This window comes from Nesoenas mayeri (genome assembly GCF_963082525.1).
Source record: "Nesoenas mayeri genome assembly, chromosome: 26".
Lineage (NCBI taxonomy): Eukaryota > Metazoa > Chordata > Aves > Columbiformes > Columbidae > Nesoenas > Nesoenas mayeri.
This window is the reverse complement of record NC_137552.1, coordinates 5012943-5038520: the sequence shown is the minus strand read 5'-3', so window position 1 is coordinate 5038520 and position 25578 is coordinate 5012943. Positions and strand designations below refer to the sequence as shown.

The following is a 25578-nucleotide window of genomic DNA, read 5'->3' as shown; positions in this document are numbered from 1 at the left end:
GTTGTCAGCGGAAGCTCCGCCCCTTCCGGCGCCGCGCCTGCCCCGCCCCTCAGCCCGGCCCGGCGGTAAGATGGCGGCGGCGCCCGAGTGCGATGTGATCATGGCGGCGCCCGAGGGACCCGGCGAGCCCGAGAACGATGAGGAGGCGCGGAGGTAAAGCTGCTGCCGCCGGCCGGCATCGCCCCGCCGGGCAGGGGAGGGGGCGGCCGGTGTCCCACGGGCGGGCCGGGCTCTCTGGTTAGAGAAACCAGGAGCGGCCCTGGGCTGCGGGGGAGGCTGGGGCGGCGGGTCCGGAGCCCTTGTGCTGGGGGAGCCGCCGGTGCTTGGCCGCCCCTCCGGCCTCCTCCGCGGGGGCAGCGGCACCGGCTGCACCCACAGCCCCGGCGGGGACCGAGGAGCCCCGGGAAAGGCCTTTTCCCTTCGGGCAGGGCCCAGCCGGAGCTCCCGGGAGCGCTCCCCGCGCTGCCCGGCGCCCCCAGCCCGGTGCAGCCGAGTGATGCTTTTATCTTGGGCTGTGTCTCGGCTGCTTGTCCCGTGTGAAACCTCCCGGCGTCCCTGTGCAGCGGGATCAGAACACGTGCCCTGTGGCGGAGTCTCCGGTCAGCTCGAGTTTGGGTGTCCTAGAAATAGAAATAACATCCTTTCTACCTTGAGGCCTGTTTCTGAAGAGAATTTCTGCCGTCGCTGAGGACGAGGATTGAGCTGTGGGGTTAAAGGGAAGCATCAAACCCCAAGGTCTGGGTGCTCTTTGCTGCTTCATCATCCCCAGTTCCCTTCTCCCTGTTCCCATTTGAAATCTGTGCGCAGCAATTTTTACTTTGTGTCCTGCCTTGCTGTGGATAAGGGGGAAAAAACCAGTTGCCGGCGTCCCTTTGGGCAGAGTCACGCTCTGAAAATGTTACTGTAGTTAAAGAGCTTCTTCACATTTCAGTAACTAGTTTATTTTTGAAGTGGCCTGGTGCACCTTGCCCAGGGAATAGTGTTGTCTGAGGCGGGGGGGTGGTGGGAATCCTGACTTTTCTTGCAGATTTTCTTCTCAAGAGTGAGAGAGCAGGTTCCCCACAGCAGCTGAGCAGTGGTGAGATGGGAAGGTCCAATTCTGGGAGACTCCACTGGTTCTGCAGCATGTAATGCTGGCGCTTGGTTATTGCCTGGGGAGCTGGGGAGGAGAGAACTATTTCTGTAGAAGGTGAGGCAATTGCTTTAGAAATGGAATGGAATTAAAAGGAGGAAACAAAACTGAAAGTGGCCTCTTGAGGAATGGTATTTTCAAAATAATATTGGTGGCCTGAGGTGTTTTGTGCTGCTCGTTTACTGTCAGGAATTAAAGGCTCGAGGATCTGCCTTCCTGGTGATGTCATTCTAAGGAGTTAAATTAGTCGTTGCTGAAGAGGCGCCCGGTTGTTATGCGTAGAGTGCCTGACAAATTACATGGCTTGTAAAGTTGGGAAAGCCCTGTCGATGGGTAAGTCAGTCCTTCCCCTGGGCTAATTAAATCTGGCGTTTGAAACGTTAAAAGCATCCGGATGTAAAAACCGCACTGAAGGCACCTCGGCTTCTGGTGGTGACTTCTGGGGTGGCCCTTTCTTCCTCCTTTCCCAGTTCCATGGCAGGAGCGATGGGCGCAGGAAACCAGGCAGGAAAAGGATGATCTTGAGAGGCTGAGCAGGTGCAGAAGTAGAAGAACTCCCGGGCAGCGCTCAGTCCTCGCCCTGCCCCGAGGGGAAGGCTCAGCTGGGAAGAACAGATGCGATCTGGGTTTTTATCGGTGTCATAAGGCCAGTGCCATCATTCATAGTTATTACCATGAAGTGCTTTTGTTAGATACTTTCACAATGGCTCCCTTTTTGGCGGTGTTGGGGATGTTACTCCTCTATCTTGCTAATAGAGAAATGCGTGGGTAGATGATTCTTCTGCTTCTAAAATTCTTTTTGGTTGCTCAAAAGTGCTGGCCTGACGAGCTCATGCCTTTCTTTTTCCCCTTTCTTGGGGTCCTCTGCTCTCCTTTGGCCCTTCCTGGTTTACATAAATTGCTTAAGTTCTGTGGCTTGTTGATCTAAGGTAAATTAGGGTGGTAGTCACTGATTAGGGGGACTAGTTGGAGGCTTAACTAGATGTTAATGATTGTAAAAGACCTTGAACCATGTAAGGGCCGTGCAGCCATTCTGCGTTAAAGAGCACAGCCTTACACGTGAATCTGCTTTAGTGCAGCCTTTGTGGTGTGTCTGTGCTGGCTTCTGTTAGCAAAACCGGCAAAAAGAAGTGTAAATCTTTTCTGAATGGTTGCTCCAAGTCAGCATCAAGGGTTTCCATGTTCTTCTGTTTAGGAATTACAATGTGATGAGATACCGATGCTTTGCTTGCAGACTCACCGTTGTCTAAATGCATCATTCTGTTCGCTGTGGCTTAATAAAAACGAGGAAATTAGCAGAAGCAGAGAGCTGAATTTCAGAACGATCGTAACTAACGCATGGAAACAGCTGAAAAGATGCCGAACGGCTCACTCACAGCTTGTTGGAGGGCCAGGAATAGCGTGCGGTCACAGGATAATTATCGTCTGCTGCTGCATAAATTGTGGGGGTCCTTATGGAAAAAGGTTGATGTAATTGTGTTAATTTTATCTGCTGGGCAGTGGTGCTGTTCCTGCCAGTTCTTCTGGGAAGCAGCTGATGAGCAGGGCCAGACCACCCCCAAAAAGTCACTTCATTTTATTTTATTGTATTTTTGTCTTAAATGAATGGGAAAGGTTTCTAACCCCTTTGCCAGGCTGGTCTGCGAGTTTGGGGTCGCTGGAGTTTTGCCAGGGAGAATTTCCTTGTCATCCTCCCAGCAATTCCAGGTCCGGTCTGGATCTTTCTCCTCGTTCTTTGGCACTGGAGGATGCAGAAGCCTCTTAAAAATAAATATCTCAAATCACCCGGAAAATAGCATTATAAAATGATCTGCCCAGACTGTTGTTTTTGCTGCAGACTTCAGATTGTTGATGCCTCAGTAGGAAATGATCGTTAACCTTAGTAATGTGCCACACAAAGGAAATTGTGCAGAAGTCAAGAAGGTTTCAGACCTTGCCTGACTTCGGGTCCCTCATTAGTTTGACAGATGTTGCCTGGAGGTTTTCAGGTGCTGGTGAGTAGCAAGAATCTTTCTGCTGCTGTTTTGCATTAAATTAGTTATATCTTGATCAGGCTCCTCCTGAATAAATGACATTTCTTGGCTGATTTCACGGGGAGTTCTGTGGGCAGGGGATTCATTGGCTGTAGGGGCACATAAAGAATGTTCTACTATTCCTGTTCTGCTTGCAAATGGCCACTTGACTTTCCCAGGCTGAAAATTCAGCCTGGTTTACTAATACGTAATTACTTTATGATCTTGTGATAATACAAGGACCAGCAGAAGCTGTTTGCATAGTTGTTTGCTTTCCCATATATTTAGAGAGGGTTTGAATGCTCTGAATTAGGTTGTGACTTTATCCGGTATGATAAGATGGGCAGTACTTACAATTCCAGCCTTTTTCTTTAATACAAAATGTGCATTTCTAGGGTGAACTATCTTGTAGGTGCAGTTGTTTTACCATCTAATTCTTACAGCTGGCTTAATTTAGGCCTCTGTGGGGAAAAAAAAGAGTCTTGGGCTGGTTCTAGAGCCTTCCATGGGTTCTCATGATGGTGATGATGTGACCCTGCCAGAAACGATCGCGCCATCATTACGAATCAGGTTAATACTGAGCTCTGTGCCTGACGTGTGTTACCCAGCTGCGCAATTAAATATCGGGGCTCGTCGGGCTGTTTGTTCTCAGAGCTGCAGGGGGGGATTGGGTTCATTTCTTTGATTTTTGTGGTGCATTTTGGTTCTTGTGACTTTTGGTCTTTCCACGTTTGCCCTCAGGTACTGGGAATGTTCTGGGGCGTGTATGTAGGGTAGCGTGGGGGTTTTGTGTGCCTTCTGTATTAAATGTCGGTTAAGTTGCTGTTGTCTGCTCTTGCAGCAGACTTTTGCCTTTATATTTCAGTTGCGGAGTCTTTAGACTATCGGTGCAGATACTTGCGTGTGCAGGCTCGCTATTGCCCTGCTTTGGGGCGTGCTGTGAGTCAATGTCCCGTTTGTTCCTCTGTTGCAGCTGGCGGTAACCCCGCCGACTGTTCGGTGGGGGGTGCTGATGTGCAGGGAGCGCCTTTCTGTGCTGCTCTGTGGCCGTTTGGTCTCTTCTGCAGTAGAATCACTGAATCGTTTTGGTTGGAAAAGCCCCTCAAGATTGAGTCCAACCATTCCCCCACCCCCGGCACTGCCCCATGTCCTGAGAACCTCATGTCCGTCTGTCCAGCCCTCCAGGGCTGGTGACTCCAGCACTGCCCTGGGCAGCCTGTTCCAATGCCCCACAGCCCTTTGGGGAAGAAATCGTTCCGAAATCCAACCTCAACCTCCCCTGACGCAACTTGAGGCCGTTTCCTCTGCTCCTGGCGCTTGTTCCTGGGGAGCAGAGCCCGACCCCCCTGGCTCCAAGCTCCTTTCAGGCAGTTCAGAGATCAGAAGGTCTCCCCTCAGCTCCTGTTCTCCAGCTGAACCCCCCAGATCCCTCAGCCGCTCCATCACACTTGTGCTCCAGCCCCTCACCAGCTCCGTTCCCTTCTCTCAACTCGCTCCAGCACCTCAAAGTCTTTCTTTTCCTGAGGGGCCCAGAACTGCCCCCAGGATTTGAGGTTTGGGCTCCCCAGTGCCCAGCACAGGGACGGTCACTGCCCTGGGCCTGCTGGCCACACCAATGCTGGTACCAGCCAGGATGCTGGTGGCCTTTTTGGCCAACAATAGGGTCAGGTGATGCTGCATGTCTGCAAAGGGTGATCTCAGTATGTGTTATTTGTGATCTTATGTTCTTTTCCACTCCAGAGACAGAAAACACAAGCACTACTGTTGGGAGATTATACATATATAGAGATTTATTCCCTCGCAGAGCGTAAAACCCAACCTGGAGGCAGGGTTTCTAAAGCATACAGGGTAGTAACACCCTGTGTAGCTCTGTGGCCCACATAGTGTTTAACTTCTCTTCCAGTCCTGGAAGAAAGGAGGGGAGGGTACAGTATGTCCAGTGGCAAATCCGACAGCTAATTTTAAGCTCTAGACATCTGCCTGCTGTAAACTGTATTGAGATCACCCAACTTATTTTACCCAAGCAGCTGAGTAACATCTGACAGCTGAGAATCTAGACTGGATTTCAACCAAAAAAAAATGCTGCATAGAGGCACCGTATCCTGTTAAAGAAAAAGCCTCTGCAAGACTTGCTTGGTAAAGACAGGTATGTCCTTTTTTTCAGAGCATCCCAAAAGAAATTGCATGGCCAGGATTGGATTTTGGAGCCTTCTTTAAATCCTACATTTCTCTTTTAGTGTTTTTTGTGCCTGTTTCGTAATGGAGGCAGGAAATGAAGTAGGAGTGAGGGTCGAGAGAGCAAGTCCGCCACCTGCTTTAATGCTGGATTTCTGTCGCTGGGTAAGCTTAGGCGATCTGGTCCCTAACAGCAATATTGCTTTGAGCACCCATCCGTGTGCGTGCAGCATCTGTGCCCCCATCCCTGGACCTCAGAGCTGCCGTTTGGGCGATTCCCACAAGTTTTTTGATGATTTAGATAAGGAGGTGTGTATATCTGGGTAGGAGCTGGAGTAGGAGGGGTGGAAACCAGGATCTGCGCTGGAGCGGGGCAGCGTGTGGAAGCTCCGAGGAGGAGGAGGGAGAAGTTTTAGGCAAACGTGGGATTGTGTCAGCGGTGCGCGGGATGGCAGCTCCTCACAGCGCGGCTGTTCTGGGATGGAGCAGGGACTGAGAGTTCCGTGGGGAGCAGAGGGATGGAGCAGGGGCTGAGCGTTCCGTGGGGAGCAGAAGGATGGAGCAGGGGCTGAGCGTTCCACGGGGAGCAGAAGGATGGAGCAGGGGCTGAGCGTTCCACGGGGAGCAGAGGGATGGAGCAGGGGCTGAGCGTTCCACGGGGAGCAGAGGGATGGAGCAGGGGCTGAGCGTTCCACGGGGAGCAGAGGGATGGAGCAGGGGCTGAGCGTTCCACGGGGAGCAGAGGGATGGAGCAGGGGCTGAGCGTTCCACGGGGAGCAGAGGGATGGAGCAGGGGCTGAGCGTTCCACGGGGAGCAGAGGGATGGAGCAGGGGCTGAGCGTTCCACAGGGAGCAGAGGGATGGAGCAGGGGCTGAGTGCTCCGTGGGGAGCAGAGGGATGGAGCAGGGGCTGAGTGTTCCGTGGGGAACAGATGGAGCTTTGTGATGGTTCCTGCTCCCACCATGCAGGCAGGGAGCTCCTTGTACCGCATCCCTGGGCCGCGAGAGGAGCAGCAGAACACCCGGCTGCTGCTTGTATTGGTGGCAGGTGCTCTCATGTGACAGAGGCCAGAGCACTTGAAGCATTAGGGGTCCCGACAAATGTTATAAAAGAGAAAACCCAAAATGATTAGCTCGCAAGGAGAGAGTTCCTCCAAACAGCCCCTCCCCGTGAGCCTGGGCTGCACACGCAATGAAAGACAAGCCTCTTCCCGACATCCTTGGTGCAACTCTTCCCCGTCTTCTGCGTCCAGCGTGGAGAGGCCCTGAGAAGACCCCAAGCTCCCTCACAAAGGGATCCATTCAGCCCGGATCGTATTTTTAGCAAAGCACGATTCTTCTTCGGTTTCAAAAGTAGCAAGTGGGGAATGCAGCCTACATCAGTGCGAGATGCAGAATGAGCTCATTCAGGCTGCAGCATCTGTTTGGATTGAAACAATTACCAGTGATATCAGGAGATCTGCATTTTTTTTCTTGTTATAACCAGAGGCCATGGTAAACAAGAGCTGTTTTCTCTGGGTGCTTTCTGTGTCAGTGGAGCACAACCGCGGGGAGATGCTTCTGCTCTGTGTCTCGGATCTCAGACCACAAGTCTTGCATTTCCAGCAACCGTCTTTGCCTTCGTGCTTTGGAGGCAATTTGCTTTTTCTTTTACAATCTTTAAAGCCATGTGAGCGATAGAAATACATGCACGCTTCCTTTCTTGTAGCATTATCCGAGGCGCTGGGACTTGTTGATACGTCAATCTGTGTTAAAGTAAACGCTTAAAAGGAAAATGGACCAATAAAAAAGAGAGTAGAAAACAGTCATTTTTGTGTTTGCATGTTTTCTCAGGGTCCCGGTGCTTCAGGAAAGTTGGTGTTGCCATGTGTCTGTTTTCTTTCTCTCTTTTCCCAGCAGTTTGTTGGCAGTTGGGGTGTCCAACAGGCATATAAGAATTTTGGGGTCTTTTGGCCCTCGAGAAGAAGGAATGCGGAGTGATGCTGTGCTGATGCTCAGCATCCTGGTGGGAAGGAGATACGGAGGTATCGGCACTTTCCCATCTTAAACAGCCACATTCATAACTTTGTGCAGCGCAGCAGGGATGAGCTGAGCCTAGGAGCTGCGATGGATCCTCCCAAGGCAGAGGAGTGCGTGCACTGACCCTTTTCTTTGCCACCCCTTTACTTATTCATCTTATTTCAAATAAACACGCCAACGTGCTGATGTGTTCTTCCCATTTTTTGACTCCAGCGGAGTTACAGCATCTTGTCCATTGCCGACAGCAAAGGTTCAAAATGAAAGTGAGGAGCCCATGGCAGCTCCTTGGGTCTATTGTTTTGCCAGCTGGCAAACCTGGGCTGGTTCAGTGCAAACAACCCTTTGCATGAGGCGGTTGTGTGGGAATGGCCAATGGAAGCCCGAACAAGGCTCAAAACATGTGAACTTGTTTCAACACAGTTCCCTTTGTTCTTTTTCTAGTAGGCTTGCGGAACATCGCTCTCCTTCACCAGGGTCCTTCCAAAACAAACATACAAAGTCGTGGTCAACTTGTACCAGATCAGATCTTGGATTCGGCACCTTGCTGGAACTCAGGGCTTGTCAGCAGTCTTCCCTTTGGTTTTATTTTATTTACTTATCACTCTGCAACTGCCTGAAAGGAGCTTAGAGCCAGGGGGTCAGGCTCTGCTCCCCAGGAACAAGCGCCAGGAGCAGAGGAAACGGCCTCAAGTTGCACCAGGAGAGGTTGAGGTTGGATGTGGGGAACGATTTCTTCCCCAAAGGGCTGTGGGGCATTGGAACAGGCTGCCCAGGGCAGTGCTGGAGTCACCAGCCCTGGAGGGCTGGACAGATGGACAGGAGGTTCTCAGGACACGAGGCAGCACCGGGGTGGTGGAACGGTTGGACTCCATGATCTTGAGGCACTTTTCCAACCGAAATGATTCTATGAAAGAAGTTTCTCACTACGGTACATTCTAACAGTATGTTCTCTATAGTAAGAGCCCATTTTCCACTCTTTGAATGTGTTGTAGCTACAGCTTTCAGTGAAGACGCTCAACTTCTATCCCATTAGGTTATTAACAATGTGATTCATTAAAGTCCCGTGACTCTTCACTCTCTAGCCCTGTGTTCTCTTATTTGGTTTGCTTCATTTTTACCACGAGTTACCCTGTAAATAGCTTCTCTGCAGCAAGCGGTGCAAAGAGACACCTTCACTTCTAGATCCTTCTCTCCAGAAAATGCTGAAGCCCAACGTTTCAGCGCAGCCTGGAACTGACCCACGTTTGCATCCACGAGTGCCGCTCCGCTCTGGCAGACCGGGGTGTCACGAGCTCCTTTAGCTTCCTTGGCTTCTGCTTTGGCAAAGGCTCCGTTCGGAGCGGTTGGCCATCACCCAAGAGGAGTACCAAGACCCGTCATAACCAATTTCAACCATACCGCCTGTGATACGGTCAGATCCCCGCGGCCCGGCTGCTCCAGCGAGTTGTTGAAGGAAAGAGTAGCTGGGGCTCGTAGATGTCGCTGGTGGGACGTGGAGGATGGAGCCTGAGCTGGTCTTTGTTCGGCTGCTTAGAATTTGTCTTTGTGTGGAGCTGTGGTTGTGCGAGTGCTCTGGAGAGTGGACAGACAGCGTCTGTTGCTCCGGCTGCAGCAGTGAGGTCCCGAAAGCACAATGCAGGTCTTGAGTGCTGTATCTTAGAGTGGGGTGATGCTGGTTTTGAGTTGGCCTCATCGCTTTTACATGTTAAACAGTCTAGGAGGTGAGGCAAGTGGATTAAATCACTCAATTTAATTAAGTGAAGCTGAATTAAACTTCACTATGGTACAAGTTGCTTCTCAGACTGCATATCTAAAATGGTGAAGGTAGATGGGAGAGGAGAGAAGTGTTTCATTTTCTTCAGGGGAAACGTTGCTTTCAAGAGTTTAAGGGATGCTGCTTTAAACCATATGTTGTATCTTTTAAAATATCCTAAAGTGTCTCTGCAAATGCCTGCTCCTGGGTGTGAGGACTATTTCTAGACCTGTTGCCAAGGCAGTGCCAAGCTTCTCCTTGCACCCTTAGTTCTCCTTGATTTAGCTCTCTTTTCAATGTAGAAATTGTTCCTGGCTCTGTTTCTTGGGTATGTGGGGCTGCTTTGGAAAGAGACAGCGCTCTGCTCCGTGACTCCGAGTGCCGAGGTGCTGCGGCGCTCGCCAACAGGCTGCTTTGGTTAACTATAGTGAATTCTGCTGAACTAAGCAGCAAATGCATCTGAGACTGAAGAGAAGGTGCTCAGAGGTGGCTTTGGTGTGAGTTCCTGTACTGTTTGGGTAGGTGATATCTCAGAGTACCCCTGTCCATGGCCCTGGTGAAGTGATGAAGGATCTGAGATCCAGGAGATGGGGTGCGATGTTTTCCCATGGTCAGTGGACACGCCACCAGCTACAAGCATTTTGGAGCACTCAAGAGTTATAGCGTGATTGCTGTGGGACCTGGTCACGGTCAGTCTTTTCTGATGCTCAGTTCCTCTTAAAATGTGGTGTTTTCCTTCCTTTTAGGGAAGCAGAATCATTCAAGGAGCAAGGAAACGCGTACTATGCCAAGAAAGATTACAACGAAGCGTACAACTATTACACAAAAGCCATAGGTGAGAAGAGGTGCTGATAATATTTGCCGAATACAGTATTTAAAAATCAAAGCTGGTTACTGATTTCAAATACACCAGCAGGGTTTCTAACAGCACACGCTGGATAAAAACTTCGATTACCTTGCAGAATTGCAGCAGATTGATAACGCGAGGCAGTGCCAGCGTGGGGGATTGCAGCAGTTCTTTGTTTCTCCTCCAGCCAAGATATTCTGCACATGAAACCAGTCCAGCCTCCCCTCTAATGCGGGCTCAGCAGCAGCCTGAACACCTCGTGTTTTTGTTCTCTGAGTTTATTCCTGTGTATAGTGCAGGGAGCAACAGCTTTATGACTTGCAGCTCAAAACACCCGTTTGACCAGCATGCGTCATCTTAAGCCCCTCTAGTGACACATTTTAAATTGAGAGGGAATGTGATTTTTTTTTTTAATCCAACTGTGGCTTTTTAATATGTTGTACAAGTTGTATAGTTGCTTGCATGACACTAACAGCGAGTGCTCTTCCATCTTCTCCAGATACCTGTCCTAATAATGCCAGTTATTACGGTAACAGAGCTGCCACCCTCATGATGTTGGGGAGGTTCCGAGAAGCCCTCGGTGACGCTCAGCAGTCCGTCAGGTTGGATGACAGATTTGTCAGGGTACGTGGAAAACATCATCATTCTCCTTCGTGTCTAAATACCCTCGTCTCTGCCTGTTGCGGCTCTTGCAGCTCCCTTTTACCTGTCTTCTCAGGGCCATTTACGGGAAGGGAAGTGCCACCTTTCCCTAGGGAACGCCATGGCTGCCAGCCGCTGCTTTCAACGAGTTCTAGAACTGGATCATAAGAATACCCAGGCGCAGCAGGAGGTAAGAGCTGCTTAAAATGTAAATATTCCTAGTAGGTGAGGCTGTCAAAAGGAACTCGCTTTGTATTTGCAAGGTGGAATCACAGCCGTTGTTAGTAATACCTGTTTGTGTGTGAGATAACAGGGAAAAATGAGGCGCGCTCAAAGAGTCTGTGTCTGTTTTTCAGTAGACTGCCAGGTTTCTGAGCAGAAAAGCCGGAGACTAAGCTCATTTTTCACCCACCGCTCCAGAGGAGAAATGGTGAATCGTAGTAAGGCAGCTCAGAAATGAGGGATGCAACACGTAGACGGCTGCTTCCACTTTTATATCTTGTTCACAGGGGGACATTTTGCTGGGATACCAGTTAGGTCATGCGATTTCAAACTGATTTTAACGCTGGCAAAAGTATTGGTGGCATCTGCATCGCTGTTTCACGGTCTGCAGTAGTTTTTGCTCTGACACTTTAGGGGTTGGCTGCTTAAATGCTGCTTGACGATGTTTGAGAGCAGCGACTGTCCCTCAGCGCTCGCTGTGTTCTGTCTTCCAGCTGAAGAACGCCAGTACTGTGCTTGAATATGAAAAGATAGCTGAAGTGGATTTTGAGAAGCGGGATTTCAGGAAGGTGAGATTAACTTCATTGTTTCCTGTAGCGTTGTGAATGGACGTACTTCACCCGGCCGGTTCAACCAGATGTGTGTCTAATTCCCCACCTAACATGAGCTGGGCCGTAATGGGAGGTGCTGCACAACGTGCTGTGGGAGCAGGGCCGTCTTGGGAAGTGCAGTAATTGTGAAAATGGCAGAGCTGCTGCTCTCTTAGCACTGAAGGAATGGAAAATTCAGAGGGTATATTCAGAGGCTGAATATCCTCTGTTGCTCTTTGCTGTGCAGGGTGAGTGGAACCATAAATGAGCTGTTTGATACGGATTTGTCAGCAGCATTCGATCGCACTTTGCTCCTAAAATGCGTACCCAGGATTCTTCTTCCTCAAGTATTTAATTAAAAAAGGCAGTTTGTGTCTCAGTATTATTCTAGCGAGGGTCGTTCTCTGTTGCTGTTTCCAAATCTTTCTTCCCAAGGCTGTTGGGGGATGCAGCTGGTGCTGACCTGATAGAACAAGAAATGGCAGCGTGAGATGTGGAAGCACCAAACGCTTCTCATGCAACTGTCTCTGTTCAGTGGGTGCATGTAAGGCCCAAGTTTGGCCCAGAAAGGAGATTGTCCACACTCGTAGGCTAAACTCAAGATTTTTGGAAGGGTAAATCCCAGCTTTGTATCCCCTGGTTATGAAAAGCAGATGGGATGGGTGGTCGGTCAGGAATTACCCTTCCTGGGTTGCATGTTCTGGGCTTTTTGCATCTGTCCCTCCACTCCTCCCGTCTCAGTTCACTGGGGAGGCTTGAATGAGATGGCAGCTTTGTTTCTGGAGAGCTGCTCCGGCTCCTTCTCACCCCAGAGCCCTCGGCTTCTCGGTCTGGAAGAAGCCGTCACCCAGCGGGCGATGGTGACGGCACGGGCCGGGGAAGCAGATGAACCTCGGGGAACAATGTCCCTGTTCTCGTGCAGATGTCCCCACCAGCGGGGCAGAGATGGACAGGACCCATGAGCTCATGGCAGGCAGAGCAGTGGCAGATCAGGCCCTGCACTGTGCTTTTTTGTGTCCAAACTGTCTCACTCTGTTGAATTTCTGTCCTTCCCACATGGCTTCACAATGCAGAAAACAGGGGCGGAATTGTCTTCCTTGGCTTTTTCTTTAGGGCCTACGATTTCAGAAGAGTTGAAGGGTTGGACCTTCTACAAGTGTCCCTGGAATCTTGTGTAGTGCTGTATCATGGTGACATAGGTGCCACAGACCTTGGTACACAAAGCCCTTTAAAAACCAAAACAAGAAACGTGCACACAAGGGAAATGTTCTAAAGAAATACGTCTGCAGCAGCAGCACATTCATGCTCCTCTTTGAAGGCAAATTTGGAATCTCAAACGTGGCAATGGTGTGGCCTTTCAAACGAGGCCTTTGGCTATTTGCTTTGCTCACGGTTGTGTTTTCTCCCACGCCAGGTTGTATTTTGCATGGACCGCGCTTTGGAGTTTGCTCCTGCCTGTCACCGATTCAAAATCCTCAAGGCTGAATGTTTAGCGCTATTGGGTCGCTACCCAGAAGCACAGTCTGTAGCAAGGTGAGCGTCTCATGGGCTAGAGCTTGAATAACAGCTGCTTGTTTGCACAACCCAAAGTGAATAAGGGAATATAAAAAAAGAAAGAGTCCTTAATGCAGCTGGTGATGAGGAAGAGTGCATGAATCCTACTGGGAAACTGGATTTAGACTCGGTTTATAACCAGCAATCTCGCTTGAGCAAGTTCTCGTACTTTTTGTACATCTGGACCATGGGCTTGCTAAAATAACTAAATATCTCAGTGGAGCAGCAGTGCTTCTGCAGAGCAGAAGGACATTGAAATAGGGAAACATTTCACTCTTTAAATATATATCTGTTACAGTGACATCTTACGAATGGACTCGACAAACGCAGACGCTCTGTACGTGCGTGGTCTCTGCCTTTATTACGAGGACTGCATTGAGAAGGCCGTGCAGTTCTTCGTGCAGGCGCTCAGGATGGCTCCGGATCACGAGAAGGCGTGCCTCGCCTGCCGGGTGAGCCGGGACGCTGGCGACGGGGCTGGAAATTACCCTGAGCACTGCCTCCCTTTGCTCTTTGTTGTTCCTTGGTTAGATATAGGAGCAATAAAACTGGGTCTATCCGTTCTAAAAGAACTTCAGACTTTCAGATTCAGTATTAGCGCCTCCGGGTTGACTTGCATTTTAAACACCGTTCCTCTCATGTTGTTTCTTCCCTCATTTCTACTCTGTTGTAGTTCTTAGATTGACTTTTTGAATCTCTTTACGCGTATAAGCTCTCAAGAAGCGCGGAGCCATTCATTTATTTTGTTTTAAATCTCTAAGTTTACTTCACTGTCACATTCTCACCTCAAACATCAGGCAACCCTTGTTCATGTGGGTGATGCCCAGAATTGGCACTGGCACTTTTCTTGGTGAAAAGCAAGATGCTTACAGCTCCTTTCAGCTGCTGTAGCAAGGCTGGGACTTTTGTATCCTGCGATGGTGTCCGAAGCTAAATTATATCAGTTTTTTGAGTACCCTCACCCCACAAAATAAGGTGCTTGGTACCCCTGAACCACTTACCTAATGTCCTTACCCAGCGTATGTTTCCTTTCAGAATGCCAAAGCACTTAAAGCAAAGAAAGAAGATGGGAATAAAGCATTCAAAGAAGGAAACTACAAATTAGCACATGAACTATACACAGAGGCACTAGGAATAGATCCAAATAACATAAAAACAAACGCCAAACTCTACTGCAACCGGGGGACGGTTAATTCAAAGGTAAGACGTGGTCACCGGGCAGCCGATCTTTTATCTTCTTCGCTATATAGTTTATAAAAGGCAAATGGCTCTGGAAGGCACAGGGCGATGTGGCTGCTGGATCTCTGCAGTGCTGCAGGTTTCTGTGCTTGCACAATGTTTGGATCAGATCCAAACAGCCAACAAAGTCGACTCCTGAAGAAACAAAACCCAAATACTCGGGCTGCGCAGTGTGGGAGGGAGAGGAGGAATGCAGCTTGGCCTTATCCGAATCAGCAGAAAGGCATCTTTATTTGTTTCCTTCCCGGTAATGAGGACATATCGTTTCTTATCTCATTCTTCTTGTAGATGATCTGCCTTAGGGTTTTGATCTAAAAAAACATGACCTAATTTAAAACCCCTGGACGCTTTTTCCAAGTTTGCTGTTGTGAGACTTTTCCAAGATTCTTTACACCTTTCAGTTGCTAAAATGATAATGCTGCTTAATGGAGTTCCTTCTCTGACTGGGATTCATGGAACTTGTCTTTGTAGCTTAGGAAACTTGAAGAAGCAATAGACGACTGCACGAACGCGGTGAAACTGGACGACACGTATATCAAAGCGTACTTGAGGAGGGCACAATGGTAAGTGCACCTTGTGGACACTGTGGGTAGGAACCTCCCCCCTACAGCACTGGGTGACGGGGATAACGAATCTGGAGCTGAACTGGATAAAAGGTTCTGGCTTAAGGGGTCCTGACTTTACTCCTCTTCACAGAATCTTAGGATAGTTTGGGTTGGACCTTCAACGGTCATCTAGTCCTGCCCCGGCTTATAGATGCACCAAATTATTGCAGCCTCTGGCGCATTCATTTTAATTTACAATCCTTGGTGATATTCTCAAGCTGTGTCTGAGTAATTGCTTAATTACGATAAGTAGTTAACACACGAGTAAGGCTGGAACTCCAGTGATGGGCTCACGTCCCTCTGAGGTGCCAGGATTGTCACTTGTAAGCCCCGTTGCTGCTGTGTGACTCTGCAGCAGCTTCCTTGGAATCCTGCTGCCTGGGATCAGTTCCTGGGGCTGGATCAAGTCGTTATCAGATCGTTAAAGCAGAACCAGTGCTGCCAAATGAGATTGCGGCCTCTGGAGCCCCAGGGGCAGGATCCCGTGCCAGGATTTCCCACAAACAGCAGGTGTCTGAGCTCCCAATGACCCTCTGGGGTTCTTCTCGTGGCTGCTCTTTCTGCGCCCTGTGTGCATCTTAATTCATATCCACCCAGAGATCTTGTGCCTGAAATGACACCTTGGCCATCGCTGTTTCTTTCCACAGTTACATGGACACAGAACAATACGAAGATGCTGTAAGAGACTACGAAAAGGTTTATCAGACAGAAAAAACGAAAGGTGAGCCTATCGGCACTCTTGTGTGCAAGAGTTAACTGCCGATTTTCTTCATTGTTGCTTTTGTTTGCCTTTTTATCTTTCCCCACAATATGCTCTGACTTGCAACTTTTAACCCCAGCAAGACAACGCTGACAAAGGAGCGCTTGGAAATGTCCTGTCTCAATCCCAGCACCAAATGCTGAGGAGATAATTCGGCTTGTAGCCGAAGTGACGCACCAGATTCAGAATATCTGGCTGTGCTTCTTGTTCTTAACTGTCCTCTTGCTTTTTTTAGTAGCCTGCAATGAAACGGAGAGAGTAACCTCGCTCCTTGTGCTTCTTTCTAGAACACAAGCAGCTTCTAAAGAACGCCCAGGTGGAGCTGAAAAAGAGCAAACGGAAAGACTACTATAAAATCCTCGGGGTTGACAAAAACGCCTCTGAAGACGAGATCAAGAAGGCTTACAGGAAAAGAGCACTAATGCATCATCCAGGTACCCACAGACAGTTTTTGGACCCCATATCGTTGTTTGGACCCCATATCGTTTGGACCCCCGGCTCCGTGAACGTGCCCTGCGCAGCCGTCACCCACAGCGGAAACACAAACGAGCGAGGGAATTTCTGGGCAAATATGGTTTCTAACCCCACAAATTTAATCTGTGACGGTAGCTGGGAACGTGGAGCATTTTCCATTGACAGCACAAACTAAAAGCTCTTCCTGCATTTATATTCCTAGACCGACACAGCGGGGCGAGTGCAGAAGTACAGAAGGAGGAGGAGAAGAAGTTTAAGGAGGTCGGTGAAGCCTTCACCATCCTGTCGGACCCCAAGAAGAAGGCCCGTTATGACAGCGGCCAGGATCTGGAGGAGGATGGGCTGAACATGGGAGGTACGTTGTCATTGTACCCTTGACTGTTTGCAGCTTTTCCTCGGCTTGTAAAATACTTTCTGGCCCTGAATGAAATGCAAAGTTCGAAGTTGTGGAAACTATAACTGGCTGTTTCACTTCAACTCACAACTTCCTTTTCTTCCCCTCTAGAGTTCGATGCAAATAATATCTTCAAGGCCTTCTTCGGCGGGCCAGGTGGCTTCAGTTTTGAAGGTAGGTGGGAGCGTTGACCGCTCAGCTTTAGAAACGTAAGTACGCAAATGGCAACCGAGTTGCCCAAAGCGTTGAGGAGAGCGTTCGACTTTCCCAAAGCGCTTTGCTCGGCGCTGAGCTGCTGCGGCGACTCCTCGGGGGAGCCCGTGTTCCTGAAGGCCTTTAATTATGTGAATTTTGAGAGGTCGTGCGCGTTTTCGGGCTCTTTACCTCCCTCCTCGTGAATCTGCCTCTGCTATTAGCAGCAACGATCCGCAGTGAAGATCTCGCCTCGTCTCCCTGCGCGCTCAAGCGCTTTTGTTCGAATCAAGCACCAGCCTGGCATCCAGCCCCGTTGTGTCTGCGTTTTGAAAGCGCTAACACCTTTCCTTTTCTTTTGCAGCTTCTGGGCCTGGAAATTTCTTTTTCCAGTTTGGCTAAAAACCAACCAACCAACCCCAACCCAACAAATACCTGATGTGCTTGTTTTAACCTCGAATACGGACACACTTAGACTCCCTCCTTCATCATGTCTCGTTGTACTTAGAGCAGTTTCGATCTTCTCGGTTGGAGACCTCTGCTTTGTGTGCTGTTGTGTGTGAAGAGGAAACCAGCTCGGGGAGGGGAAGGCTCGGGACTTTTTTGTTTTATTGTTAAATTTATTAAAGAAAAGAAAAAGGAAATAAAGCTTTGAATCTGTTGGTCCTCTCTGCCGGCCCGTGCTTTGCAGGCTGCTGCTGCTCCGGAGCGGCGGCGACTTCCCGATGTCCTCCTGGAACGTGAACTCTTAAGAGGGTGAAATCATCTCCCGTTTGGTTCGGTTGGCTCCAAAGTGCAGCATGTTTAGGCTTTTAGTAACTCGGAGTTTATCTTCATCTTCTGAAGATGTTGCCAAGATTCAATCAAGTTTCAAACAATCACATTTTACCTGCCAGTTGTATTTCTTTCTTCTGTTGTTTTTACCAGAACGGTACCCGTGGGCATTAACTTCAATGGTAACGTGTGAGCTTTGAACGATTTTGTATTGGAGAAATGCTTGTTTGGTTTTACGGCTTACATGAGAATTACCTGTGATACAACTAGAATCAAGGGCTCTGTGTTTCCACCCCATGAACTCTCCTGTTAAGGGAATATTGAACCTGCTCTGTGCTGAATTGCTTCACCATTGTTTGTTTGGGTTTTTTTAATTAATCTACTTGAACATTTGTGCTAAAACTTGATTTTGTTGAGCTTGATGTTTGATTTCGTGTTGCTGCTCCGCGACGTGGACGAGCTCTGAAGAAACGCAGAGTCATATTCAGGTTGATAACTGGAAGCAGTTGCACGGTTTGCTCTCCTCACGTTTACAGGAACCGGACAGATAAACCAGTCAAGTAGTTTTCAACCAGTAGGAAGCAAGAGAACGCAAACTCCCAGCTGCCGCTTCTCTCGTCCGATGTCGGGACAGGACGAGCTGAGCCGCAGCGTCCGCATCGCCAGACGGAGCTGGAAGCAGCGGTGGCGCGGTGGGTTCTGCCCCATAACGCAAGCACCGCTTCGCTTTGCGCTGCGCGCTCGTTACAGCCGCGAGGACCCCGCTGCCGAATCCTGCCCCTTGTTAACGTTGGGACGCAGCTTCTTGAGCAGGCGCGTTGTTGGCGACGCTTGTTTGGAGCAGCGCACGGTTTGAGAGGAACAACGCGGTGGCACCGGGTGGAATCATCTCATAGCGCAGCGACCTCGGCTGCAAAACCCCCGCGCAACACCCGGCGCTCGCTTGTGTGTAACACTCGATTTAACCTCTTACCGCAGGAACAGACATCGCAGTGAGTTCATTGCACCAAACGTATTTCAAACACCGATGTCCTCGTCTTCCTTCCTCTGTGCGCAGAGCCCCCGGCACCCGGCGTGTGCCGAATCCATATCCAACGCTGGCGATGGTGTCGCGGTGCTGCCGCTGTCCCCCGGCTGCGTTCTTGTCAGGAGCTTTGACAACCTGCTTTGGTAGAGGGAAGATTTAAGGGCTTCAATTCTAGTACTGCAGAATAAAGGAAGCATTTTATAACTCGCTCAAAAGCCGGCTTGTCGAACGAGTGATATTTCCAAACTATAGACTCTACAATGTTTATTCTTTGTGCCAGTGTAATGTGATGGACTCATTCGGATTGCACTGAGAGCAAAATAAGGTCCTGACGTCTTTCAGACTCTGAGACGGTAACTACCTGGGCAATGGAAATACTGGTCTATGCATATTGATACTTCTCCAGTTCTCACAGTACTTGTAAATCAGAGTTTACAGGACTTGTTCTGGTGTGGCGTTCGGGTTCATAACGTCTTGTGTGTCTGTTGATACTCCTGTACAGTTTGGACCTTCCTCGGTCTTTCGCCCCGTGCAGCGGCATGTCCTGCGTTTGGCAGTGGCTTTTAGTATTGTTCCTATTATTATTTCCCCTCCGTTAAGTACAACAGGCTTCCTTCTCTCCAAGCTTGCAATGAGACCATTCCTTGGAGGACAGAGACAATACATACCGCAGGTATTTGTAAAGCTGTACATGAATGCATGTCTTAACGTAGTTCAATATTCATACGGTGAGTGCCAAGACTTCTTACGGGGCGCTGCTCCGTGACTCGAAGGAGAACACGCGTTCCCTCCTGGGTTTGAGCGCGTCCCGGTCCCTCAGGACGGCGGCGCTGGGGGTGAAGCTGCGGTGGCTTCGTCACCTCCCTTAGGGACATGGGACTCTTGTTTCTTCCCAACAAACCCGCTTGGGTGTGCGGTGCTGGGATGGGAGCGTTGCCGTTCACGCTCCTTCTGAACGCTCTTTGTGGGTTGCATTTCATACGGAACCTTCGCGCTGTTTTTCTAGCGGGGAGACGCGGCTTCGTTCAGCCATTTGGTGGTGTCCGGAAGGAACCGATGGCAAAGCCCTTTGAACAAGTGGAGTTTCTGGGGTCGGTGTTTGTGATTGTGGAAAGGTTTATTTCTTGGTGGAAGAGCCTTTGGAAGGGGAACGGTCGGCGCTCTGGCCGATGGGCCGTATGGACATAGCAGAGCCCGGGGCTGGAATCGCACAGGGTGGTTGTGCGGGGGGTCTGTCAGCACATGGGATGGACTCAGTTGCTGTTGGGCAGCTCGGTAGCTGCTCAACAGTTGTTGGTTTCATCTGTGAAATCTGTCAAATCCAGGGAAAATGTGGAGTGGGTGACGTGTCGTGAGAGATGAAAAACCATTGGACCACACGCTGTCCCTCCAATGGTGGGTTTTTCACCCAACGATGACACCGGTGGTGCCGTAGGGATGGTTTGCGGCTGTATTCAAATGAAAATGGACGCAATTCCACGCATTGAAAACAGAAAGGCCCCATAGTGTCGGTGCGTGGGGGGTAACTGCACGTGCGGTGGTGTGACCGCTGGACCGCAACGCCTGCGGTGGTTTTTTCCTTGTGTAGATTCACTTTACCGATCGGATGCTGTGTCAGCTCCACCGGTTGTGCGGGAGCAGCGAGAGGGTCCTTTCCGGAAGCACCGAACCCAAAATCAGCCGTGAAGCCCGTGAAGGTGCTTCTGGCCGCTCACTTTGACGGGCTCCTCGTTGTTCGGGCTCTTTGTTGTTTGGGCTCCTCGTGCTGCACAGGAGAGGACGTGGGTTGCTTTGTGAGCTTGGCAATGTTGCTGCAGAGCTGGCTCCTTAGCGCTGAAGGCTCCTGACTGTTGTGTAAATGCATTAATGCGAATTGGGGGAGGAGAACGGAGAATGTCTCGGGACAGCAGGATTATTATCCGTGGAATATTGCATGTGTCTCAGCTTTCTGTGTCTGAGGGGACCCGAAGGGAAAGCTGCTGGGCTGGTGTGTTGTTTCCATAGGGAAACTGGGCTCCGCGTCCCTCGTCAGCCCATCGAACGACCAAAGTGTTTGGACCACGCGGTGGTTTGCTCTTGTTTTTTCTTTCCAAATGGCTTCCTCGGTGTCAGAAAGAACTAAAGACACTCACTCACCTTCGGGTGGATGCTTTTCATCCCGCCGCAATCTGTGCCTTGTGCCCTCCCCTCTCCTCGAGCGAAAGGGCGGCTCGCGTGTCCCCCAGGTCAGTGTGGGCTGGTCGGGGTGGCGGGGGCTCCGTCACCCCCCGTTCTGTGTGTTCTGGAGACGTCCTCGTTGTCCACTCATACCAGGGCAGCGGGACCCGCGCGTGGCTTTGAAAGACGTGGGTAACGCCTCGCTTCCCCAGCGCCGCGTGGGATCGTCCGTGCGTGGGGTTGGGCGGCTTTGCGCTCTAGCACAGACCCCGCAAGGTTCTGCGGTGAAACGCGAGCGGGTGCTGAGCCGCCGCATCGTCTGCACCGCCGTGTTAGCAAAGCGGAGCTTTGGGAAGCCGGAGTTTGGTGGGAGAGCTGCCTCTGGTCCCCTGGCTCCCTCCCAACAGCTCCGGCTTTAAAGCAACACTGGAGGGGCCGAGTGCGAAGCGGCAACCCGAGCGCCTTCCCCGCATGCTCGTCCGCTTTGCTGTAACGCCGCGGCAAAACCGGGCGCCGACGTGAAGCCAACATGGAGAGGATGTATAGCCCACGCTGCAGCGCTTATGTGAACGGAGTTTGGAACGGTTACCTCAGTGTAAATATCTTCCCCCTTTCCCGCGGGAGGGAAGGGGTTTTGCATGGAGCAATCGCTGTCCCCATCGCTTTGCCAACCGTCCTCCTCTCCAGACGGGCTTCGCGTCGCTGTGAGCGCCGTCCCCGCGCACCCTGACCTTTCTAGGATGTGAATGGTAAAACAAATGTGAATACCTGTTGTTTACTTCATTAGGCATAATTCATAATGATGTGTTTATATGAAGAATATCACAGACTGCAGCGGAACCATATGCAATTGGTTTACTTTATTATAAACTGTATATGATGTACAAACTAATAAAAACGTGAAACGACGACAGTCTCCCTGTTGTTCTTGAACAGGCAAATAAACAAGATATTCCAGCGGTGCATGTCAGTGCTGGATGTGACCCGGAGGGCGAGGGGCTGGCCTGGGCACCGAGTTCTGATGGAACAAACCTGCGGGAGCTTTAGCGAAGGCCCAAGCTGAACATGGGGAGCTACCAAGGCTTTGTCTGTTGAACCATTACAAGTGTGGGGGCATATATATGATTTTTTGGTTATAATTTGTCATTATAACAGCAGGAATTACTCTGTTCATCACCTTGCAGAGCGTTTGCCCCATCGGCCCTGGTTCCGCTGCCCAGGCGACGGCTCCGGTGCAGACACGAGCCCAGCACACGCTTGGCAAACACAGTGAGTATTTACAGACGTTAATACGGGGTTAATTCACTATCCAGTTCAAACACTGAGCCCTAGCGTGAGTTTTGTCCTGACCTGGATGCGTTAGCTTTGTGTTACGGTAAATAGTGACCACACACGCACGGAGCAACGGGAAACGGTCTGGCTAAGAGAAAAAACATAAGTTTCGATAAAACACATTTAATAACAGAAGTGCTCGATCATTAACTGCTGTCCAGCCACCGGTTTAGCTTTGAGTTACGCGGTTATACCTCCACTTCCTACATTACAAGGTTACAGCCGTCCTACCTTAACATTCAAGTGCATTAGAGAAAAGTAGTAAAATCTTGCATGAAGTACGGCTCGATACTTCAGACATGATTTTAGTTCCTATAGAATCAGATGGAAAAGACGTTAGTCCATCTCTTCCACCCCCTGCCAAGGCAGGTTGGTTGTTCCCTATGGGCCGGGGGCGCCGCGGTGCAGCCCTCCCTGGGGTGATGGCTGCGGGAGCTGAACGTCCCCCCCGTGTGTCACTGCTTTCCCTTTTCTGGGTTGTTTTGTTGGTGTTGCTTTGCTTCTGGCCGCTCAGCAGCATGTACCGCCGCACAGCGTGTACCGCCGCACAGCGCTCACATGCAAACATGAACCAGCTGCAGAACCGACCTCTGCGGGTGCTGAACCGCTCGAATTAACGCTGCACAGTTGAGGTCTCGCTCATCTTTAACCCGGTGATTCGGCCACGGTGGCCGATGTTGGGGAGAAGGGGAGAGACGGTCACGGTTCGCTCGGCTTCAGAGCAGTTCTGCACGGGCTCTGGGCTGCGACTGCTCGTGGTACCGACAGGTAAAGACCTAACGATTGTGGTTCAGAGGGAGGTTATAAAAGACCTGGGAGATCTTCCTCCGAGGAAGAAAACAAGCAGAAGACCATGGTTAGTTCTCGCCAAAACTCTTCCGTTAGAATGCGCTCAGCAGCGCTTCAGTGACCTGCGTTTGCTTGTTTTCTTCCTCGTCCTGAGGCCGAGAAACTCCCTCCCCAGAGGCTTCACGCTGGGGTTGGCACAGGGTTTACTTTAGTACAGGTAGAATTATTTCTCTTTACACTTTAACAGGTTACAGGAGTTACTCGCCTTTTAAAACCCAACCGACAAGCCAGCTGCTGCTCCTAGATGATGGTGCAGGAGCTAAAAGCAGAGCCCCGTTTGTTGGTGCTCTGCGTTGGCACAAGTTTCCCCTTCCCGTAGTAACCTGAGAATATCGCCTTCACATCCATCTTTTTCGACAGGACGAGCATCCACATACCGTTATTGAAATACAGCAGTTTCCCCCCTCCGATTTCCCCCACTTCATCCCCTTTGTTCCCGGCCTTTTCCAGCTTCACGAACTCCAGCAGGTCCAGCCCGGTCTGAACGGCCTCGACGCCGCTGGCGCAGCCCAGGGTGACGTGGGCCCGGCTGCCCCGCGGGAGGTTGTCGGCGGGCGCGGTTTTATCGGCGTCCGCGGGCCAGAGCAGCAGCTGCTGCTCGCTCAGCTCCACGCGGGCGCCCACAGTTTTTGTGGTGACGAACAGGGCGGAGATGGACAGCGTGAAGCCTTTGCCGTAAGCAGCTTTCACAGCCTGGGAGGAGAGGGAGACAAAGCCAGAGCTCAGCTCTAAGTCGCCGCACACAGGTGGGGTTTGCTGTGCGTGGCTTTACTGTCCCTAAGCTTGGAGTCTTGGCTGATCACGGTACCTCTTGCTTGGACATATTTGAGATAACGGTGCTCAACTAGCGAATCATGGCCTGAAGTTCCTGCTCTGTGAATTCAGAGCAAACTCCAATATCTATCTTGGGCTCATCCCTTTGGAAATAATTGAGCTGGAAGCGTGAATACCTTATTGGAGAATCACAGAATGGTTTGGGTTGCAAGGGACCTTTAAAGGTCATCTAGTCCAAGCCCTGCAGGGACATCATCAACAAGATCTTAATTAATCATTCAAATCAAGCTACCGGAGCTGATGCTGGAAGTCGGGGGGACGGGATAGGAGCAGGAAAGATTCACCATCTCTCCCACAGTTCTGACTCTGTCCCTGTAGTCGCCCTCTTGGCTTAAAGCAAAACCACATCCCACCCCGCCGAGGGGCCTGTGTGTCCCCTGGTGGGACAGGGGTTAGAACCGGTTTTATGGGGAGCAGCCGGAGCCCCGCACCCACCTCCTGCTGCGCGTATTCCTCGGCTCCCGCTGCCTTCCCGAAGTCGGTGTATTTCGCGGTGCAGTGCAGGACCCCGGGCGGCCTCTTCACAAAGTAGCTGGTGAGATCTATCTTTATTTTGGGATCTTCGATAGCAGAAGCAACTGCAAACACAGGTAAAGAATATTAACCATCCCCCCGGTGTCACCCCGTGAGCCTAAAGCCCCATCTCAGCTTCCTGCACCAACCTGTCCCTTGTGCTTTATCTTACTGCTGGCTGGGTAAATAAAACTGCCCAGGGTAGCAGAGGATGGAACCAGAAACCAGAAGCTTCTGTACATTGTTGTACCAACCCCCAAAGGGACAGGGGGGTTCGGTCCTTCCCTTTTCTGTCCGACCTGGATGCCCCAGCTCCCCCAGCTCCATAAACCTCTTAGGGAACACTTCATTTTACACCAGCAACTTTATCACTATGTGAGATGCATTTGGAGCTTTAACCAGTTTTTCTCGTTGCTAACTTGAACTAGAAATTCTCTTTAGAAGCCAACCAAGCTTGTTCGGTTTGCTGAGTGTTAACATTTCATCCTCCCAATAAGAACTTGGCAAGATACTTCTATACATACAGTATTTACTCTCCTTTTTGAAGGCTTTGAGACTCCCAAGCTCATCCAAGAAGGCCTGGCCAGCCTTCCTCAGGATCTCTGAACTTCTTTTGCTCAAAAACCACCCGAAATACATGGGCAGGAATTCCTTCTCCAAGCTGGGCTTCATCTTCTTCAGCTCTTCCACCGACAGTTTCCATTGATTCTTGTCCTTCAGCTGCAAACAATCCATTCGCCACTGGGTTTTGGGCTCGGCAAAGATGACTTTGTAGCGGTATTTGTCAGCGATATCGAAGAGCTGGTCCAGCCGTTCCCTCTCGTGGTGAGTGTCGTCCAAAACGATAACGCTGATATCTCGTTTGCAATAGTCAACTAGATCCTCATCCACCTTGGAATATTCTTCAGGAACGGTGCTTCTTATTGAAGGTGTGATTTTGTAGTTATCGACCGAGATGACCTTGCAGGCATCTTTATACCTATCCTGGATAGCCTGGGCCAGGGTGGACTTGCCGCTGCCGGGCAGCCCTCGTAAAATGAAGAAGGTTTTAGATTCTTTGACCGTGGAGACGGTGTCTTCATCGTCGAGGAACGGGAAGTGCAAGCTCTCGGGTCTTTCTTTGGCTGATTGAGTAGACATTTTCCTAAATATCTTCGGCAGGAACGTGTGACTCTTCTTTGAGAAGCCTCTGTTCTGAAACGCAACGAGAAAGTGTTTTGCAGGCTGGTGACCCCGCAGGGGACACCTCGACCCTCCCAGCGCCACGTTCTGTGTGTCCCCGTCTCACCGGGAGCTCAACACGCGGCTCCAGCCCGACCGGGAAGGGGAAGTTTTACCCAGCACGTGGCAGCTGCTGCGGTTCCGCAGGCACCACGAGCTGCTGGTGCAAGCGTCCAATTTATCTCTGAGCTATTTAAATGACCACCGGTGGGTGGTGAATAACGAGGGTGCAGCGGGGGGAACTCCGCCTGAAAACGGGAC

At 50.5% G+C, this 25578-nt stretch overlaps 2 protein-coding genes across 3 annotated transcripts; one reads left to right on the top strand and one right to left on the bottom strand.

The window, feature by feature from the left end:
* The first annotated feature begins 32 nt into the window (after window positions 1-32).
* DNAJC7 (DnaJ heat shock protein family (Hsp40) member C7) lies at window positions 33-19764 on the top strand. 2 transcript variants are annotated; one of them, XM_080359969.1, is made up of 14 exons: window positions 33-153; window positions 9838-9926; window positions 10438-10562; window positions 10657-10770; window positions 11297-11371; window positions 12807-12925; window positions 13245-13398; window positions 13982-14146; window positions 14657-14748; window positions 15438-15511; window positions 15838-15984; window positions 16227-16379; window positions 16530-16592; window positions 16975-19764. In XM_080359969.1, exons 1-14 carry the CDS (start codon window positions 71-73, stop codon window positions 17010-17012), a joined length of 1491 nt encoding a protein of 496 aa, XP_080216095.1. In that variant the 5' UTR covers window positions 33-70; the 3' UTR covers window positions 17013-19764. The 2 variants fall into 2 exon arrangements, with proteins under 2 accessions (XP_080216095.1, XP_080216094.1); XM_080359968.1 differs by lacking the exon at window positions 33-153 and adding an exon at window positions 594-735.
* Window positions 19765-22490: 2726 nt separating this feature from the next.
* Window positions 22491-25236, bottom strand: CNP (2'',3''-cyclic nucleotide 3'' phosphodiesterase; the record flags this gene model as incomplete). The annotated part of the gene is made up of 3 exons (XM_080359861.1): window positions 22491-23442; window positions 24019-24161; window positions 24621-25236. The coding sequence occupies 3 exons, from the start codon at window positions 25234-25236 to the stop codon at window positions 22990-22992; spliced, it is 1212 nt and encodes a 403-aa protein (XP_080215987.1). The 3' UTR covers window positions 22491-22989.
* Between the last annotated feature and the right edge of the window lie 342 nt (window positions 25237-25578).